Source organism: Ranitomeya imitator, chromosome 3 (genome assembly GCF_032444005.1).
Source record: "Ranitomeya imitator isolate aRanImi1 chromosome 3, aRanImi1.pri, whole genome shotgun sequence".
NCBI classification, from domain to species: Eukaryota; Metazoa; Chordata; class Amphibia; order Anura; family Dendrobatidae; genus Ranitomeya; species Ranitomeya imitator.
Window position 1 is genome coordinate 306,034,326 of NC_091284.1, and position 21,517 is coordinate 306,055,842.

The 21,517-nt window shown below is 42.2% G+C and overlaps 1 protein-coding gene across 1 annotated transcript in view; it reads left to right on the plus strand.

Annotated features, from left to right (window-relative positions):
• The window catches only part of HNF1B (HNF1 homeobox B), a 216,197-nt gene that overhangs the window by 9,810 nt on the left and 184,870 nt on the right, over nucleotides 1-21,517 (plus strand). The window contains exons 2-3 of the mRNA XM_069756585.1: nucleotides 5,373-5,572; nucleotides 20,910-21,174. Of these exons, the coding sequence (XP_069612686.1) occupies nucleotides 5,373-5,572; nucleotides 20,910-21,174 (465 nt within the window). The remainder of the gene's footprint in view (nucleotides 1-5,372; nucleotides 5,573-20,909; nucleotides 21,175-21,517) is intronic.

Sequence of the window (21,517 nt, forward strand, 5' to 3'; positions counted from 1 at the left end):
GGGAGAACCACCGTTTGGGAGCATGGGAGGGCTCGGAAGGGAAGGAGCGCCATTTGGAATGCAGACTTAGATGGAATGGTCTGCAGGCGTCACATTGCGTTTGCAGAGCTCCTAATGTACCTAAACAGTAGAAACCCCCCACAAGTGACCCCATATTGGAAACTAGACCCCACAAGGAACTGATCTAGATATGTTGTGAGAACTTTGAGCCCCCAAGTGTTTCACTACAGTTTATAACGCAGAGCCGTGAAAATAAAAAATCCTTTTTTTTCCCAGAAAAATTATTTTTTAGCCCCCAGTTTTGTATTTTCCCAAGGGTAGCAGGAGAAGTTGGACCCCAAAAGTTGTTGTCCAATTTGTCCTAAGTACGCTGATACCCCATATGTTGGGGTAAACCCCTGTTTGGGCACACGGGAGAGCTCGGAAGGGAAGGAGCACTGTTTTACTTTTTCAAAGCAGAATTGGCTGGAATTGAGATCGGACGCCATGTCGCGTTTGGAGAGCCCCTGATGTGCCTAAACAGTGGAAACCCCCCAATTATAACTGAATCCCTAATCCAAACACACCCCTAACCCTAATCCCAATGGTAACCCTAACCACACCTCTAACCCAGACACACCCCTAACCCTAATCCCAACCCTATTCCCAACTGTAAATGTAATCCAAACCTTAACCCTAACTTTAGCCCCAACCCTAACCCTAACTTTAGCCACAACCCTAACTGTAGCCTTAACCCTAGCCCCAACCCTAACCCTAGCCCTAACCCTAGCCCCATCCCTAACCCTAGACCCAACCCTAACCCTAACCCTAACCCTAGCCCTAACCCTAATGGGAAAATAGAAATAAATACATTTTTAAAAATTTTTAATTTTTCACTAACTAAGGGGGTGATGAGGGGGGTTTGATTTACTTTTATAGCGTTTTTTTTAGCAGATTTTTATGATTGGCAGCCGTCACACACTAAAAGACGCTTTTTATTGCAAAAAATATTTTTTGCGTTACCACATTTTGAGAGCTATAATTTTTCCATATTTTGGTCCACAGAGTCATGTGAGGTCTTGTTTTTTGCGGGACGATTTGACGTTTTTATTGGTAACATTTTTGGGCACATGACATTTTTTGATCGCTTTTTATTCCGATTTTTGTGAGGCAGAAAGACCAAAAACCAGCTATTCATGAATTTCTTTTGGGGGATGCGTTTATACCATTTTGCGTTTGGTAAAATTGATAAAGCAGTTTTATTCTTCGTGTCAGTACTATTACAGCGATACCTCATTTATATATTTTTTATGTTTTGGCGCTTTTATACGATAAAAACTATTTTATAGAAAAAATAATTATTTTTGCATCGCTTTATTCTGAGGACTATAACTTTTTTATTTTTTTGCTGATGATGCTGTTTGGCAGCTTGTTTTTTTGCGGGACAAGATGACGCTTTCAGCGGTACCATGGTTATTTATATCTGTCTTTTTGATCGCGTGTTATTCCACTTTTTGTTCGGCGGTATGATAATGAGGCGTTGTTTTTTGCCTCGTTTTTTTTTTTTTTTCCTTACGGTGTTTACTGAAGGGGTTAACTAGTGGGACAGTTTTATAGGTTGCGTCGTTACGGACGCGGCGATACTAAATATGTGTACTTTTATTGTTTGTTTTTTTATTTAGATAAAGAAATGTATTTATGGGAATAATATATATTTTTTTTTCATTATTTAGGAATATTTTTTTTTACACATTTGGAAATTTTTTTTTTAACTTTTTTACTTTGTCCCAGTAATCTGAGATGCACAGCACTCTGTCAGATCACCGATCTGACTTACAGCGCTGCAGGCTTACCAAGCGCCTAAAAAAATGATATAAATGAGGTATCACTGTAATCGTACTGACCCGAAGAATAAAACTGCTTTATCTATTTTACCAAACGCGGAACGGTATAAACACCCCCTCAAAAGAAATTCATGGTTTTTGGCCATTCTGCCTCACAAAAATCGGAATAAAAAGCGATCAAAAAATATCACGTGCCCGAAAATGTTATCAATAAAAACGTCAACTCGTCCCGCAAAAAACAAGACCTCACATGACTCTGTGGACCAAAATATGGAAAAATTATAGCTCTCAAAATGTGGTAACTGGTAACGCAAAAAATATTTTTTTCAATAAAAAGCGTCTTTTAGTGTGTAACGGCTGCCAATCATAAAAATCCGCTAGAAAACCTGCTATGAATAGTAAATCAAACCCCCCTTCATCACCCCCTTAGTTAGGGAAAAATTAAATTTTTTAAAAAAAATGTATTTATTTCCATTTTCCCATTAGGGTTAGGGTTAGGGTTAGGGCTACGGTTAGGGTTAGGGTTGGGGCTAGGGTTAGGGCTAGGGCTACAGTTAGGGTTAGGGTTGGGGCTAAAGTTAGGGTTAGGGTTGGGGCTAAAGTTAGGGTTAGGGTTTGGATTAGATTTATGGTTGGGAATAGGTTTGGGATTAGGGTTAGGGGTGTGGTTAGGGTTGCCGTTGAGATTAGGGTTAGGGGTGTGTTTGGATTAGGGTTTCAGTTATATTTGGGGGGGGTTCCACTGTTTAGGCACATCAGGGGCTCTCCAAACGCGACATGGCGTCAGATCTCAATTTCAGCCAATTCTGCGTTGAAAAAGTAAAACAGTGCTCTTGGGAAAATACAAAACTGGGGGCTAAAAAATAATTTTTGTGGAAAAAAAAAGATTTTTAATTTTCACGGCTCTGCGTTATAAACTGTAGTGAAACACTTGGGAGTTCAAAGTTCTCACAACACATCTAGATAAGTTCCTTGGCGGGTCTAGTTTCCAATATGGGGTCACTTGTGGGGGGTTTTCTACTGTTTAGTTACATCAGGGACTCTGCAAATGCAATGTGACACCTGCAGACCAATCCATCTAAGCCTGCATTCCAAATGGCGCACCTACCCTTCCGAGCTCTGCCATGCGCCCAAACGGTGGTCCCCCCCACATATTGGGTATCAGCGTACTCAGGACAAATTGGACAACAACTTTTGGGGTCCAATTATTTCTCTTACCCTTGGGAAAATACAAAACTGGGGGCTAAAAAATATTTTTTGTGGAAAATTTTTTTTTTTATTTTCACGGCTCTGTGTTTCTTCTCTTACCCTTGGTGAAAAAAATTGGGGGCGAAAAGATCATTTTTGTGAAAAAATGTGATTTTTTAATTTTACGGCTCTGCATGTAAACTTCTGTGAAGCACTTAATGGTCAAGGTGCTCACCACACATCTAGATAAGTTCATTAGGGGGTCTACTTTCCAAAATGGTGTCACTTGTAAGGGGTTTCAATGTTTAGGCACATTAGTGGCTCTCCAAACGCAGCATGGCGTCCCATCTCAATTCCTGTCAATTTTGCATTGAAAAGTCAAACGGCGCTCCTTCCCTTCCAAGCTCTCCTTTGAGCCCAAACAGTGGTCTACCCCCACATATGGGGCATCATCGTACTCAGGACAAATTGTACAATAACTTCTGGGGTCTAATTTCTCCTGTTACCCTTGGTAAAATAAAACAAACTGGAGCTGAAGTAAATTTTTTGTGGAAACAAAGTTAAATGTTCATTTTTATTTAAACATTCCAAAAATTCCTGTAAAACACCTGAAGGGTTAATAAACTTCTTCAATGTAGTTTTGAGCACCTTGAGGGGTGCAGTTTTTAGAATGATGTCACACTTGGTTAATTTCTATCATATAGACCCCTAAAAATGACTTCAAATGAGATGTGGTCCCTAAAAGAAAATGGTGTTGTAAAAATGAGAAATTGCTGGTCAAATTTAACCCTTATAACTCCCTAAAAAAAAAATTTTGGTTCCAAAATTGTGCTGATGCAAGGTACGCATGTGGGAAATGTTACCTATTAAGTATTTTGTGTGACATATCTCTGTGATTTAATTGCATAAAAATTCAAAGTTGGGAAATTGCGAAATTTTCAAAATTATCACCAAATTCCAATTTTTTCACAAATGAACGCAGGTAATATCAAAGAAATTTTACCACTGAAGTACAATATGTCATGAGAAAACATTGTCAGAATCACCGGGATCCATTGAAGTGTTCCAGAGTTATAACCTCATAAAGGGACAGTGGTAAGAATTGTAAAAATTGGCCCGGTCATTAACGTGCAAACCACCCTTGGGGGTAAAGGGGTTAAGGATGATTCTGAGAAAGGTCAGGAGGTACATGGGAGGACCTGGTCAATGACCTGAAGAGAGCTGGACCATAGTCTAAAACATTACCTTTAGTAACACACTATGCTATCATGGATTAAAATCCTGCAGAGCACACCAGGTCCTCCTGTTCACTCCAGCACATGTCCTGGCCCCTTTGAAGATCACCAGTGACCATCTGGATGATTGAGAGGAGGCATGGGAGAAGGTTCATGTGGTCAGATAAGACCAAAATAGAACTTTTTGGTATCAACTCCACTCGGTGTGTTTGGAAGAAAAAGAGTGATGAGTACAACCCCAAGAACACCATCCCAACCGTGAAGCATAGTGGGGCAACCATCATATTTTGGGGGTGCTTTTCTAGAAAGAGTACAGTATGACTGCACCGTAATGATGGGAGGATGGATGTATTTTGAGTTTTTTGCCAACAACCTCCTTCCCAATTAGTAGCATTGAAGATAGGTCGTGGCTGGGTCTTCCAGCTTGACAATAACCTGAAACACACAGCCAGGGCAACTAAAGATTGTGTCCGTAAGAAGCATTTCAAGGTCTTGGAGGAGCCTAGCCAGTCTCCAGAACTGAACTCAAATGGAAAGACAAAGCTTTGAAGGGAGCTTTAACTCGATGTTGCCCTTGACGGCCCTGAAACTGTGTCAAAATTCTGCTGCCGTGTGTGAAGCATCTGACCTCTGTAATTGCAAACAAAGAATTCTGTGTCAAATATTAAGTTCTATTTTTCTATTGTATCAAATGTTTATTTCATGCAATAAAATGCAAATTAATTATGTAAAAATCATACAATGCGATTTACTGTTTTTTTTTTAGATTCTGTCTCTCACAGTTGAAGTGTACCTATGAAAAAAATTACAGATCTTTCCATTTTTTGTAGGTGGGAAAACTTGCAAAATCAACAGTGTATCAAATACTTATTTTTCCCACTTTACTTAACAAACGCAAACATGTCAAGTCCAGACTGCTGGACACTTACTTAAGCCATATGAAACGGAAAGGATGATAACATTTATGTAAAAAACATGAGAACCAAAATACAAAAATGCAAATCAAGTTTGCCATCCTGATCTGAAGAAGATTTGAGGACGACTGACTTCCACTTCTGTGTGCATAACATTAAATAAATTATAATGATTACACTAGAATTAATGTGATGTGCATGTTTTTTTATAGTGAAGATCCATGGAGAGCTGCAAAGATGATTAAAGGATACATGCAGCAACATAACATTCCCCAAAGAGAAGTCGTTGATATTACTGGACTGAACCAATCACATCTTTCTCAACATCTTAACAAAGGGACTCCCATGAAAACCCAAAAACGCGCTGCTCTATATACCTGGTATGTCAGGAAACAAAGAGAGATCCTAAGACGTGAGTATTAAAGTTCAAAGCCCACACTCCTGCGAGTTTTATTAGATACGGATCCAAATATTTGCATGCTATGTTATGTCTTAACCCACCTTGTAATCTTATCAGAGTGTTTTCCTGTTGGGATCTCTAGTAGTGATGAGCGTATGTTCTCTGATAAAGTGATCTTGGGGGTCCTCGACATATATGTTCAAGTCCCTGCAACACATGTGGGGATTGCCTAACAAACAGCGGTGACGTCACCGCTCTGCTTTCCGGCCGCTGTGCTTACACAGGGCAGAGAAGCACAGCGCCGAGGGACAGACAGCGGAAGGTAAGTATGTAGTGTTTTTTTTTTTTTTACTTTTACGCTGGTAACCAGGGTAAACATCGGGTTACTAAGCGCGACCCTGCGCTTAGTAACCCGATGTTTACCCTGGTTACCAGCGAAGACATCGCTGAATCGGCGTCACACACGCCGATTCAGCGATGTCAGCAGGAAGTCCAGCGACGAAATAAAGTGCTGGACTTTCTGCAGCGACCAACGACATCACAGCAGGATTCTGATCGCTGCTGTGTGTCAAACTGAACGATATCGCTAGCCAGGATGCTGCAACGTCACGGATCGCTAGCGATATCGTTTAGTGTGACGGTACCTTAAGGTACCGTCACACTAAATGACGCTGCAGCGATCCAGACAACGATCCGGATCGCTGCAGCGTCGCTGTTTGGTCGCTGGAGAGCTGTCACACAGACAGCTCTCCAGCGACCAACGATGCCGGTAACCAGGGTAAATATCGGGTTACTAAGCGCAGGGCCGCGCTTAGTAACCCGATGTTTACCCTGGTTACCATCCTAAAAGTAAAAAAAACAAACGCTTCATACTTACCTTCCGCTGTCTGTCCCGGCGCTGTGCTTCTCTGTACTGGCTGTGAGCACAGCGGCCGGAAAGCAGAGCGGTGACGTCACCGCTCTGCTTTCCGGCCGCTGTGCTCACAGTGAGTGCAGGAAAGCACAGCGCCGTAGGACAGACAGCGGAAGGTAAGTATGTAGTGTTTGTTTTTTTTACTTTTAGGATGGTAACCAGGGTAAACATCGGGTTACTAAGCGCGGCCCTGCGCTTAGTAACCCGATGTTTACCCTGGTTACCAGCGAAGACATCGCTGAATCGGTGTCACACACGCCGATTCAGCGATGTCAGCGGGAGAGCCAGCGACCAAAGAAAGTTCTGGCCCTCTAGCCCCGACCAACGACATCACAGCAGGATTCTGATCGCTGCTGCGTGTCAAACTGAACGATATCGCTAGCCAGGACGCTGCAACGTCACAGATCGCTAGCGATATCGTTTAGTGTGAAGGTACATTTAATGGTATTGCATGATGGGTATCTGCCTTTCATCAATGAAGACACCATTAATAATTAAATCCCTTACTCCGTTTTCTGAAATGCAGCCCAAAATTTACAAGGAACCTCCGCCCATGCATTTTTCTGTGTCCTCAAGGCTGAGGAATACAGGTATATACTTATTCATCATGCAATACCATTGAAGAGAAATCTGATTGGTGGCAAATTTATTTTGTTTCAGTACAACAACCTCAAATATGCAGCCAGTGTAATTCCAAAGACATACTGATAGGGAATCTAGATTGTGAGCCCCATCGGGGACAGTGATGATAATGTGTGCAAAACTGTAAAGCGCTGCGGAATATGTTAGCGCTATATAAAAATAAAGATTTTTATTAAGAACTAAGCGTAATGAAGATTAAATGCAACCTGTCAGTCAATACATGCTGCCTAAACCACATCAGCATGAATCAGTGTCTGGCTGCACAATTGCAACTAGGTGTATTTTTTTCTCTGAAACTCTCTGTCATTTCAGAGAAAACATAAATTGAGGAGTCAGCTGAAAACTATAGAGAGAAACTAAACTACGGTAATCCAGCACAGCCCTAGTTGGGCTTCTCCCTGTATTGCTTCAGGTGACTGACAGGTCCTTACTGATGTACACACATGCAAGAAACCTGGAGCAGAGATGGGCAAGGTCGGCCTTTCAAGCCTCTGATGTTTCAAAGAGAAACATTATTGGTTGAAATCATGCATCCGGGTAATGAATCATGCTGCCCGTGGTTTGGGCAGTGTTAATTGATTGACATATTCTATTGAAGGAGTATTGAAAGTAATTATATGGCCCCCCAGAGCCCTGATTTCAAAATCAGCAAGTCTGTCTGTGATTACATGAAGAAACAGATGGATTTGAGTAAAGGACCCCTTACACATTAGAGGGCTCTCGACCAAATGATTCTTTGGCCATTCGGAAAGTCATTTCAGTCAAATTTACCATATACAGGAGCGCTTGTTCGGCTAAGGCTTCTTTCACACTTCCGTCGGTACGGGGCCGTCGCTAAGCGTCGGCGCGATGTACCGACGGACGTTGTGAAAATCCAGCACAACGTGGGCAGCTGATACAGTTTTTCAACGCATCCGCTGCCCATTCTAAAGTCCTGGAAGGAGGGGGCGGAGTTCCGGCCGCGCATGCGCAGTAGGAAATGCAGGACCCGACATACGAAAAAAACGTTCCCTTGAATGTTTTTTCGTGACGACGGTCCGCCAAAACACGACGCATCCAGTGCACGAAGGACGCGACGTATAGCCATACATCGCGATCCGTCGGCAATACAAGTCTATGTAAAAAAAACGCATCCTGCGGGCACATTTGCAGGATGCGTTTTTTTCCCAAAACGACGCATTGCGACGGAGGCCAAACGACGCAAGTGTGAAAGTAGCCTAAGTACTCCTGTGTTCTCCATCTCCATGACAATGCTACAGGAGGGTTATCTCAATACAATCGACAGACTGAAATGCCCAATAGATATCTGCCCCAGCCAAAGATGGACTGGGACTGGAATTCATCCCTGCCATTTAAAAGCACACATGCCCATGCTGTGTCTGCCACAGAGCCCCAGGTTGGACTTTGTATTACCAATAATATAATTATACACACGTGGTCAAAATTGTTGGTGCCCCTCGTTTAATCACAGAAAAGCCCACAATGATCACAGAAATAACTTGAATCTGACAAAAGTAATAATAAATAAAAAATCTTGAGTTGGCCAAAATACCTGTCGAGAGGTGCAGATGTCTCATTAACAGTTATAAGAATCGTTTGATTGCAGTGGTTCAAAAGGTTGTGCTACAAAATATTAAGTTAAAGGTATCATCAGTTCTGTCCAGGCCTATTTCATGAGTTTTATTTTTTTTTTAATTCTGTGGAAGCATGGTTGAAAAGCAATGTCTGACTTTCATTTGTTCATTTCCATAGATCTTTTATTTATTATTACTTTTGTCAGATTCAAGTTATTTATGTGACCATTGTGGGTTTTTCTGTCATTAAACGATGGGTACCAACAATTTTGACCACGTGTGTGTATAACCCTGCCTTGAAAAAAACAAGATTTTCAAGACCAATATTTTTATTAATACGGTTAGGATAACCATAAGATTTAATAATACTACTAATAATAAGAGGGACGCCGAGGCTGATCCTTATCAGGCTGACAATACAGGTATACTTTGTACTACATGGATGCTTTGTCTGTTTAGGGAATACATAGCCCACTAGATATAGTAGAGGATTAGCATTTTGCTACCCAGATAGATGTATATCTATAGCCAGATTGGCTAGTGTATCTTTTTTAGTCTATTGGTTCACAACATGGCATCACATCCTTGCAATATTTTTTAATGTATTAGTCAGTCGACTGTTTCTGGATCACCTATGGCAGAGATGTCCCTTGTTTTGTGGTTCTAGTACCCTGTTCTATTATTATTTGTTGTTGTCTTTTAGACTCATTAATAAACTTGTTTTTATACTTTATATTGTACCCTGGTGAGATCAGTTTTTTATGTTATGGTCACACCCCCAGTCATATATACTAATAATAACAATACAAAATAATTATAAATAATACCACAACGATAATGTTGTAATATAACAGACAAATATTACTAAACCAGAACCAAATATTACCAGCATATACAATAGTGATAAGAACACCTTATCAAGGCTTGAGGTTAAAGTGTGCAGATACTCTATGTGACTGCAGACTTGTGACTTGTTCCAACATGAGTATAGTGCGCAGTCAGGATTCTCCATCACTGGGAGGGAGCAGACATGTGATCTCAAATATGCGAGTTCCATAGAGGTGGTCACATGCCGACTAAACATGCGTAACCTCTCTCAATGCAAGTGAATTAAGCAAGGTATGGCATGTCTAGTTGAATGTGGTCTGAAGTATGCAAATCAAATGCTTGCAGTCAGATGATGGCCCACTCCTGCTGCTGAAGAACCCAGACAGTGTGCAATGCATGTGCTGAAAGGATTCACAAGTCTGCGGTCACATAAAGAGATGGCAGACTTTGACCTCAAGGCTACACAATACCTTTAACCAAATCCACTGCGCTACAATGCTGTAACCAACATACAGTTGCCATATTTATATTTATATTACCAGTGATCTCCAGACCATAAATGTGTATACTGTACAGGTTCTCATCAGTGATATTCTGAATTGATTGTTGTCCTTCATTTTCCCTATTCTTTCCCATTCAGCCTAGACTGCCATGACCCCTTCTCCCATCTACAACTCGTCCCTGCAAAATGTAGTGGATCGCCCCCAGACACAGGGCCACGAGTTCTCGGTACCGGGTCTCTCTGGTTCTGAGGCTGTCACGGTGGCTAGACCCGGTCCATGACCCTGCTAAGGGGCGTCCAATAAAGGTGCTGCAGTCTGTCAGGGGTTTGTGATGCCACCTGTGGTGTTCGGTCAGGGTGACCGACGCTGCTGTGGGGTCCGCTGGGGTGATGGAATAGCAGCTGGATGGTATACCTTCCCACAGGTGAAGTATGTCCCCAGGGCTTCCCAGTGGTGTAGGTAGCGATGATGTGAGGTGCAGTCAATAACGAGGACACAGGGTTGCAGTCTCTTTACCTCTTTACTGTAGACTTCAGGATCCTCAATCCAGAGCACGTTTAACAGGGCTATCAGAGACCGGCCGGTCCGATGGGCACTTCCAGAGTTTCCTTCGCAGATGGAAATCGTTGCTTACCACTAGCGCCTGTGTGTTGTAGTCCTACCCTGCTGAGCATTCGGAATAGTCCTCACAACTGCTGCTCTCGTTCATCGTTCTCTACAGCTCTCTCTCTCTTTAGTTCCAGATGTTGCTAGTTTCTCGTCCCCCAGTATGTTTTGGCTAGGACGCACCCATATGACGGGAAGGCCTGGAGGTCTTCCGGGACCCTAGAGATGCCCCTCTCCCACTGTTGCCCCCTATGTCTTCTTAGGAAATTTAAGGTAGACAGCCAACCTATAATTAACTGTCCTGCAGAGTTCGAAGTAAGGCCTAGAGTCAGTTACTCCCGCGGTGTTCCAGCCACCGGCTACGCGCCTCAGTAGGATGTTGCCTTGGTTTCACAGCACGACTCCTACTGGTACTCCTTTGTGTTTGATCTCGTTTACACTGTTCCACAATATCCTTCCCTTCGTGTCTCTTTCTTAGGATACCGCCGCAAGGAAGTGCAGGCGCGGCTCCGTTACGTTCTGTTCTGTTCGCTAGGCTCCTGCCAGGTTCCCACGCCTGACAGGGACCCCCCTGTGTCTTCTCCCTGCAACACCCCCTGCCACGGGATGTTGCCTGAATCCAACCCAGTCAGCTTCTGACTAACTTCCTCCCCAACCCCTAGTTTTACCAGTGTGAGGAGTGGCCCAATAAATAAAGCCTTTTGCTCCCCCTAGTGGCTGGAGTGTGAAGTGTAAAGTGTTCTGGTGATACCTGGTCAGGAGAACTCCTTTAGTGCCATCAGACGTACCATCACTCCCCTTAGTGGCAGAGCGTCATACTGCAACGACCAGATCTCTGGGGCGCTGCAGTAGCACACAGACATCTTTGGTTTATTGCTTTCCGCCATCTGCTCACATTCCACAACCTCTACAAAAATCATATACTGCTATAATTACTGCCCAAGACAGTAATAATGACCCTTCTGTGCCCTGTATAGCAGTACTATACTACCTCTGTGCCCCTAAAAAGTAATAATGCTCCCTGTGTCTCCTTACAGCTATACAGCACCATACAGTAATGTCTCCCTGTGCTTTCTTACAATAATAATAATATAATAACATTTCCTGTGCTTACCCTATAGTGATAATGATTCTCCAGTGTGCTTTCACATAATACCACTTCACACCTTGTGCCTCATTATAATAATGCCTCAGAGTAGTGGCTCACATAGAAATCATGGGGCTCCAAAGCAAAAGTCCTATCATGGCACCTAGGTGCAGTCACAGAAGGGCATACTTCCCAAGTTTTTAAGAAACAGAATGGAATTTGTATTGCAGCACTTAAGGTACCTTCACACATAGCGATATAGTTTAGGATATGGTTGCAACGTCACGCTTTTTGTGACGTAGCAACGTTCCCGCTAACGATATCGTTATGTGTGACAGCGACCAACGATCAGGCCCCTGCTGGGAGATCGTTGGTCGCTGGGGAATGATCAGGACCTTTTTTTGTTCGCTGATCACCCGCTGTCATCGCTGGATCGGCGTGTGTGACGCCGATCCAGCGATGTGTTCACTTGTAACCAGGGTAAATATTGGGTTACTAAGCGCAGGGCTGCGCTTAGTAACCCGATATTTACCCTGGTTACCATTGTAATAGTGAAAAAAAACAAAAAACACTACATACTCACATTCTGATGTCTGTCATGTCCCCCAGCGTCCACAGGGTTAAAACTGCTTTCGGCAAGAGCGCTGCTAATGCACGCGCTTCGGCTGAGAGCTTCCCTGCACTGACTGTCAGTGCCGGCCGTAAAGCAGAGCACAGCGGTGACGTCACCGCTGTTACTGCCGGCACTGACACAGTCAGTGCAGGGAAGCTTCTCGGCAGCAGCGCGTGCATTAGCAGCGCTCTTGCCGAAAGCAGTTTTAACCCTGTGGACGCCGGGGGACGTGACAGACATCGGAATGTGAGTATGTAGAGTTTTTTTTTTTTACTTTTACAATGGTAACCAGGGTAAATATCGGGTTACTAAGCGCGGCCCTGCACTTAGTAACCCGATGTTTACCCTGGTTACCCGGGTGCTGCAGGGGGACTTCGGCATCGTTGAAGTCAGTTTCAACGATGCCGAAGTCTTTCCCCTGATCGTTGGTCGCTGGAGAGAGCTGTCTGTGTGACATCTCCCCAGCGACCACACAATGACTTACCAACGATCACGACCAGGTCGTATCACTGGTCGTGATCGTTGGTAAATCGTTTAGTGTAACGGTACCTTTACAGTTATTTTACCTCTACTGAAGCACCTTAGTGTTCTCACCTGATACTCCTTTCATGACCTCCCATAGAGTATGATGCCCCCGCACAGTAGAATGCCCCTAAATGGCATGATGACCCCACAATACCCCACACAAAATATAATGCCCTCAGCACCCCACACAGTAGTATGATCACCACATCCCCCTATGCAGTATGGTATTCACCACTTCCCCCATATACAGTGTTATGTTTACCAAAGACCCCATACAGTATGATTTCCATCACATCACCTTATTTACAATATGAAGGTCTCCACATCCTCTAATCCAATATGATGGTTATTACAGCTCCTCACACAGTATGACGGTCCACCATAGCCTCCCAGCACAGTAAATTGTTCACCATAGCCACCCCACATAGTATGATGGACCCCCCCCTCAACCATCTCACAAAGTAGGATGGTCCCTCCACAGCCTCCCATATAGTATGATGGTCCCTCACAGCTTCCTATACAGTATAATGGTCTCCCACAGCCTCCTATTCAGTATGGTATTCCCCACACAGCCCTCTATACAGTATAATGTCCCTACTACACAGCATGATGGTCCCCAACAGCCCCAATACAGTATGATGGTTACCCACAGCCTCTCATTCAGTATGATTGTCTCTGCAAAGCCCTATACAGTGTGATGGCTCTCCACACAGTATGGTGGTCCACTACAGCCCCAATACAGTAATGCAATTCAAACTTCATATATTTCATGTTTGCATGCTATAGTGCTACAGAGTGCTACCTTATTTGTTGGTTATAGCTAACTTGAGTCATATAACAACACTATTTAATGTAAAAAAAAAATTGCTAAGGTTTTTTGCTGTTAGTGGTTAATTGTGACATAAATTACATACTAGTCAAAAATACCATATCATTGTGGAACTGCTTTACTATACAATGCAAATTCTAAGTGAAAAAGGTGCATCGCAACCTTTAAAAACTAGAACTGTATATAGCCAGGAGAAATAAAAGCTTTAATACATGACTAATTATATAATTCTTATAATGTCTCACCATTATCTATTAAAGAAGCTGTTCGGCATTTTTTATTTTTATATATAGTGGTGCTTGAAGGTCTGTTAAAGTGAACCTGTGACCAGGTTTGGTCGATACGAGTTACAGCCACCCCCTTTCAGGGCTGATATACAGCGTACTATAATTATAATTCTGTATATAAGCCCCAGATCTGACCCGTAAGAGAAGAAAAATAACTTTTATTACACTCACCTGGGGGGCGGTCTGGTCTTATGTGTGTCGCTCTTCTTGGTCCGGCGCCTCCAATCTTCTTGCAATGTCGTCCTCCTGCATGCTTCATGTGGATGACGCGTCCCTGCGTCATCCACACAGGCTCCCGGGAATTGCTCTCCTGCGCAGGCTTACTGCCCTGTTGATGGCAGAGCAAAGTCCTGCAGTGCGCAGGCGCTGGGCCTCTATGCCCTTTCCCGGCGCCTGTGCACTGCAGTACCTTACTCTGTCCTCAGCAGGGCATAGAAGTATGCCTGCACAGGAGCGCGATTCTGGGGTGCCTGTGTGGATGATGCAGGGACACGTCATCCACATGAAGCATGCAGGAGGACAGCATCGCAAGAAGATGGAGGCGCTGGACCAAGAAGAGTGACACCCATTGGACCGGACCACCCCCAGGTGAGCATAATATTTTCTTCTCTTACAGGTGGGATCAGGGGGTTATATACAGCATTACAGAATGCTGTATATAAGCCCTGAAACTGTATCGGCCAAACCTGGTCACAGGTTCCTTTAACCCTTAAGCATTTTCAATATTTAACTTCAAACTAAATTCTATGTAGTATGTAAAATAGGGGGTAGATCACTGAGAGATCATTGACCTGTCAAAAGCCATAGAGATGAATACCTAAGCAGAGCACCACATAAAGCCTCAACCACAGGCTGCTTCAGAGCACGAGAATCTCATTAACTGAAAACTTCAAATAAAGATTAAACAACAACCACAAAACAGATTTCACCAACCAAGGTATCATTTTAATTAGTATAACAGTGCCAACCTGACACTGTCTGTACTTTACTGAGCACAATCCTGCTGACAGGTTCCCTTTCACATAAAGAATAACTGTTGTTTTAGTTTTTATTTAAAAATCAATTGTACACATGAAAATAAGCAACTTTGTAATATATCTTATCTGAGACATTTGTTTCTTTTGCCTTCCAGATTGACCTTTCACTCTCCGTTTATGGGTGAAATCTGTTAAATATATATTCAACAAAGAGAGATTTTAACCATAAATTGAGAAATTTGAGAACGAATGATCAAGAGATCAGGAGAAGAAAGAAGCAGATTTCTCTAATAAGATATATTACCAATTGTCTTATTTTCATGAGTACTTTTCATCTAAGAAAAAAATTAAAAGGTTACTCTTTAACCCCTTGCTGAACTTTGATGTACTCAGCACGTCCTGGTTAGGAAGTGCTTCTTGACCTTGGACATACTGAGTACGTCCAGACGATTTTGTGAGCACAGGGGCTGTGCTCATACGATCACTGCCGGGTGTCAGCTGATTCTGACAGCTAATACCTGGCACTCAGTGCCAGGATTGGTGCCCACAGCGTTCCTGGCACTTTGACCTCCTAAATGCTGTGATCGCAGCGTTTAGAAGGCAGGCAGGCAGAGGGAGGGAGCGCCCTCTCCCACATGAAGACATCCGGGTCATCAGGCTCTATCAAACTTGTTAGATCATGCTCAGTGCATGATCTAACAAGTTTGTGTAAGGGCAGACTGTAAGGGTATATGCACACGTTGCGGATTTGGCTGCGAATCCGAAGCGGATTTGGCCCTACGGATCCGCAGCAGTTTTCCATGCATTGTACAGTACCATGTAACGCTATGGAAAACAGAATCCGCAGTGCACATGCTGCGGAAAATTCTGCGTGGAAACGCAGTGGTTTATTTTCCACAGCATGTTAATTTTTTGTGCAGATTCCGCAGCGTTTTACACTTATTCCTTAATAGGAATCCGCAGGTGTAAAAACGCAAGTGAAATCCGCACAAAAACTGCAGTAAATCCGCGGTGAATCTTCAGGTAAAAGGCAGGGCATTTTACCTGCGGATTTTGCAGAATCCACCGGAAAAATCCGCAATGGAATCCGCAACGTGTGCACATAGCCTTAGGCTATATTCACACTTTGCGGATTTTGCTGCGGATACGCAGCGGATTTGACCGCTGCGGATCCGCAGCAGTTTCCCATGAGTTTACATTTCAATGTAAACCTATGGGAAACAAAAAACGCTGTGCACATGCTGCAGAAAAATCCGCGCGGAAACGCTGCGGATTACATTCCGCAGCATGTCACTTCTTTTCTGCGGATTTTCAGCTGCTCCAATAGAAAACTGCAGTTGAAAATCCGCAGAAGAAAACGCAGTAAAAACCGCGATAAATCCGCAGTAAAAACCGCGATGGGTTTTCACTGCGGATTTTGCAATTCCGCTGCGGAAAAATCCGCAGTGGAATCTGCAAAGTGTGCACATAGCCTTAGTCCTAATGCATTGCAGTGCTCATGCATTGCAATATATTAGAACTGTGATCAGACTGCTGAAAGTTAAAGTCCCATAGTGGGACTAAGAAAAAAGGTTAAAAAAGTAAACAAAAAAACATGTAAAAGTATATTTACGAAACAATAATAAATAAAACATATATATTGTACCCATAAATAAATATCTTTATAAAAAAAATAAACAAAAAAGTACGTATATTTGGTATTGCCACTATGCTTTTTCATCATACTGACAAACAAAATGTGGAATAAAACACGAAAAGACAAATGTAAGTATAAATGGTATAGCTGAAAACGTCATCTTGCCCCACAGAAAACAGTCTGCTATACAGTTCCATCAGTGGAAAAATAAAAAAAGTTGTAGCTCTCAGAATAAATCAATGCAAAAATAATTATTTTTTCTATAAAATAGTTTACTTGTGTAAAAGCGACAAAAAAAAAAAAATAAATAAATGTGGTATTTTTGTAATTGTACTGACCCGAAGAATAAAGTTGCATTATCAATTTTACCACGCATAAACCCCCCCAGAAAACATTTCCTGAATTGCTGGTTTTTGTTCATATAAATAATAAATAAAATAAATAAAAAGCAATAAAAAAAGTCATACGCTGAAAAATGGTGCCAATAAAATCGTCAACTCTTCCTGCAAAAAACAATTATAGCTCTCAAAATATGGCAATGCAAATGCTAATTTTTGCAAAAAAGTGTCTTCTAGTCTGTGACAGCAGCGAAACCTAAAAACACGATATAAATCTGGGATCGCTGTAATCGCACTGACCCAAAGGAAAAACCATCTAGTCAAGGAAACAAAGTAAAAAATAAATAAAACCAATTCTTCACCTGCTACTAATTTTTTTCATTTTGCCTCCCAAAGATCGCAGTAAAGCTCGGTTCATATTTATCCTGTGCAGTGTCTGTCTTTTTAGACGTGCATAAATGTGACGTTGGCACTTCTGAAAAGTGGAAAGACGGAGTCCAGAGTAACTCTGTTGCCTCATTATAGTGAATGGACCCTTCAAGGGTTTCATCTGAATTTCATCACTCAGAGATTTAAATGGAAACTCCCAATGTAAGTGCTCAGCGTAGAGCACAGGATAAATGTGATCCCAAATGTTATGTAAAATGTTCCCAATAAAAGATTCAACTCAATCCGCAAAATAAGCAAGCTCCCACTCAGGTCCGTCATCTGTTAACAGAAATATAGGTGCTTACACGTTACTGTTAGTAAAAAGGTTTTGGAAAAGCGCAATGGCCCTTGCCCCCCCAAGAGAAATTCAGCAAATCCTGTGCTCCCAAATCCAAATACCCCCCTCCCTTCTGAGCCTCAATGTGCCTAAACCACATTTAGCATCCATATGTTTGGCATTTCTGTAGCAATAACAGCCCATCTAATTTACAGGTGAATGTCTCCAGAAGCTTGAGCTAGGCAATACAATGTACTGGTCACTACAAAGTACTGGTCACTTCAACGTACTGATCACTACAAGGGCAGTTTGCAATTTTCACACAGTAACATCCACCGCTACTTGTTTCCGGAAAACACCCATGGGGTCAAATTCGTCACTACACTTGTAGCTAAATTCCCAAAAGCGTATAATTTCCAAAATAGGGTGTCAATATGTGGTGTCAATATGATCACTGAACTCCTAGATTAATTCATTGAGAAATGTAGTTTGTAAAATGGGGTCTCTTATGGGTGTTCTGCTGTTCTGGCACCTCAGGAGCTCTGCCAATGTTACATGGCACCCTCAAACCAGTCCAGCAAAATCTGAACTCCAATATTATTATTATTTATTGTTATAGCGCCATTTATTCCATGGCGCTTTACATGTAAGGAGGGGTATACATAATAAAAACAAGTACAATAATTTTAAACAATACAAGTCATAACTGGTACAGGAGGAGAGAGGACCCTGCCCGCGAAGGCTCACAATCTACAAATATTGCGTTACTTCCCATCTGAGCTTTGTACCATGCTTGAAAAGTAGTTTTCGACCCCATATGCAGTATCTGTGTACTCAGGGGAAATTGCTCAACAAACTTTGGGGTCCCTTTTCTCCTGCTATCCTTATGAAAATGAAAAAAATCTATGGCCAAAACAACATTTTTGCTGGAACTTTTTTTTATTTTCATGGCTCTACATTATAAACTTCTGTGAACACCTGAGGGTTCAATGTGCTCAGCACAAATCTAGATAAATTCTCTGAGTGGTCTAGTTTCCAAAATGGTGTCACTTATGTGGGATTTCTACTTATGAGGCACATCAGTGGCACTTCAAACATGACATGGCGTCTGCAAATTATTTCAGCAAATTTTGCATTCAAAAAGTCAAATTTCGCTCCTTCCCTTTTAAGCCCTGCTGTGAGCCCAAACAATAGTTTTCTCTCACATATTGGGTATTGGTGTACTTAGGAGAAGCTGCACAAGAAATTGTAGAGTAGATATGTGGTAAATGTTATTTATTAACAATTTTGCGTTCATAACGTTAGGATTTAATGGCATAAAAATTCAAATTCGGTAATTGCAACATTTTTAAATTTCACCAAATTTCCATTTTTTTTAAGGAATGTAAGTCATATCAAAGAAATTTTTCCACTGTCATGAGGTACAATATGTCATGAAAAAACATTCTCAGAATCAGTGAGAGTTATTACCTCATAAATTGACACTGGTCAGAATTGTAAAATTTGGCCTGGTTCTGAAGATAAAAACACTTTTGGTGTGTAAAGGGGTTAAACAAAGAGAAACCAGTTATAGTTGTGCTCAAAGGTTTACATACCTGGCAGAATTATTGCTTCCTTGGCCATTTTTCAGAGAATATAAATGATAACACCAAATCTTTTTCTCCACTTTTGATTAGTGGTTGGGTGAAGCCATTTACTGTCAAACTACTATGTTTTCATTTTTAAATCATAATGACAACCCAAAACATCCAAATGACCCTGATCAAAATTTCACATACCCCATTTCTTAATATCGTGTATTACCCGCTCTCACATCAATGACATCTTGATGTCTTTTGTGGTAGTTGTGGATGAAGTTCTTTATTTTCTCAGATGGTAAAGCTGCCCACTCTTCTTGGCAAAAAGCATCCAGTTCCTGTAAATTCCTGGGCTGTCTAGCATGAACTGAGTGTTTGAGATCTCCCCAGATTGGCTCAGTGATATTGAGGTCAGGAGACTGAGATGGCCATTCCAGAACCTTCACTTTGTTCTGCTGTAGCCAATGACAGGTTGACTTGGCCCTGTATTTTGAATCGTTGTGATGTTGGAACATCCAAGTACGTCCCATTCACAGCTTCCGGGCTGATGAGCGCAAATTTGCCTAGAGTATTTGCTGATAATGTGCTGCATTCATCTTTCCTTCAACTTTGACCACGTTTCCTGTGCCTTTGTAGCTCACACATCCCCAAAACATCAGCGATCCACCTCCATGCTTTACATTAGGAATGGTGTTCCTTTCATCATAGGCCTTGTTGACCCCTCTCCAAATGTAACGTTTATGGTTGATGCCAAATTTGAATGTTGAATTTTGGTCTCATCACTCTAAATTACCTTGTTACAGAAGTTTTGAGGCTTGTCTCTGTGCTATTTTGCATATTGTAGGCAAGATACTTTGTGGCATTTGCACAGTAATGGCTTTCTTCTGGCGACTCGACCATGCAGGTTATTTTCTTTAAGTGCCTCCTTATTGTGCATCTTGAAACAGCCACATCGCTGGTTTTCAGAGAGTCTTGTATATCAGCTGATGTTATTTGTGGGTTTTCTTTGCATCCCAAACAATTTTCCTGGCAGTTGTGGACAACATTTTTGTTGGTCGACCTGACCGTGGTTTTGTTTTTACAGAGCCCCTGATTTTCTATTTGTTAATCACAGTTTGAACGTTGCTGACTGGCAATATCAATTCCTTGGATATCTTTTTGTATCTCTTTCTTGTTGTATACAGTTCAACTACCTTTTCCCATAGATCCATTGACAATTCTTTTGGTTTCCCCATGACAATCCAGAAACGTCAGTGGCTGGATGAAAGATGCAAGAGTCTGTCTGGATCCCAGAAACTCACTTAGTTTTTATGCACACACACTGATTACAAGCAAACAGGTCACAGGTGGGGATGTTACCTTTAGTAGCAATTAAAACTCATTTGTGTCAACTTCTATGCATGTTATCAGGCCAAAATCACCAGGGTATGTGAATTTTTGATCAGGGTCATTTGGATGTTTTGGGTTGTCATTATGATTTAAAAAGAGAAAACACAGTAGTTTGACAATAAATGGCTTCATTCAACCACTAACCATGAGTGGAGAAAAAGTTTTGGTGTAATCATTCATATTTTCTGAAAAAAGGCCAAGAAAGCAAGAATTGCGCCGTGGTATGTAAGCTTTTGAGCACTACTGTACATATCCTTATTTTGTGTTGCATGATACTTGTTTTCCATTGATAGATTTATTTTCCCCTTTTCCTTCACAGAATTCAGCCAAACAGTCCAGGGTTCTGGAAATATGACAGACAAAAGCAATCAGGAACAGCTGCTGTTTCTCTTTCCGGAGTTTAACCAACAAAACCAAGTCACTGGGCAATCTGATGATTCTTGCTCAGAACCGACCAACAAGAAAATGAGACGAAATCGCTTCAAATGGGGACCAGCTTCCCAGCATATTCTTTACCAAGCATACGAAAGACAAAAGAACCCCAGTAAAGAAGAAAGAGAGGCATTAGTTGAAGAGTGTAACAGGTAATAATGGAGAAAAGCCATTTCCCTATAAAACACTTAGGCTAGGTTCATATTGCGTTAGTGCAATCCGTTTAGCGCCTAGCACTAGCAGATTGCGCTAACGCAATGTTGTTTTATGGGGTCGCGTTAAACGTCCCCGCTCTCGCAGATCTCCGATCTGCGAGAGCGGGGAACGGACCTCGGGCGCGCCGCGGACGCTGCAAGCAGCGTCCGCGGCGCGCCACAAAACACCGGCACATCGCCAGCGCGTGCCGAAAACGGCACGCGCTAGTGATGCGCGTCCCCATTGCTGTTAATGGGCGCGCTAACGGACGCGTTGCACGGCGTTAATTTCGCCGTGCAA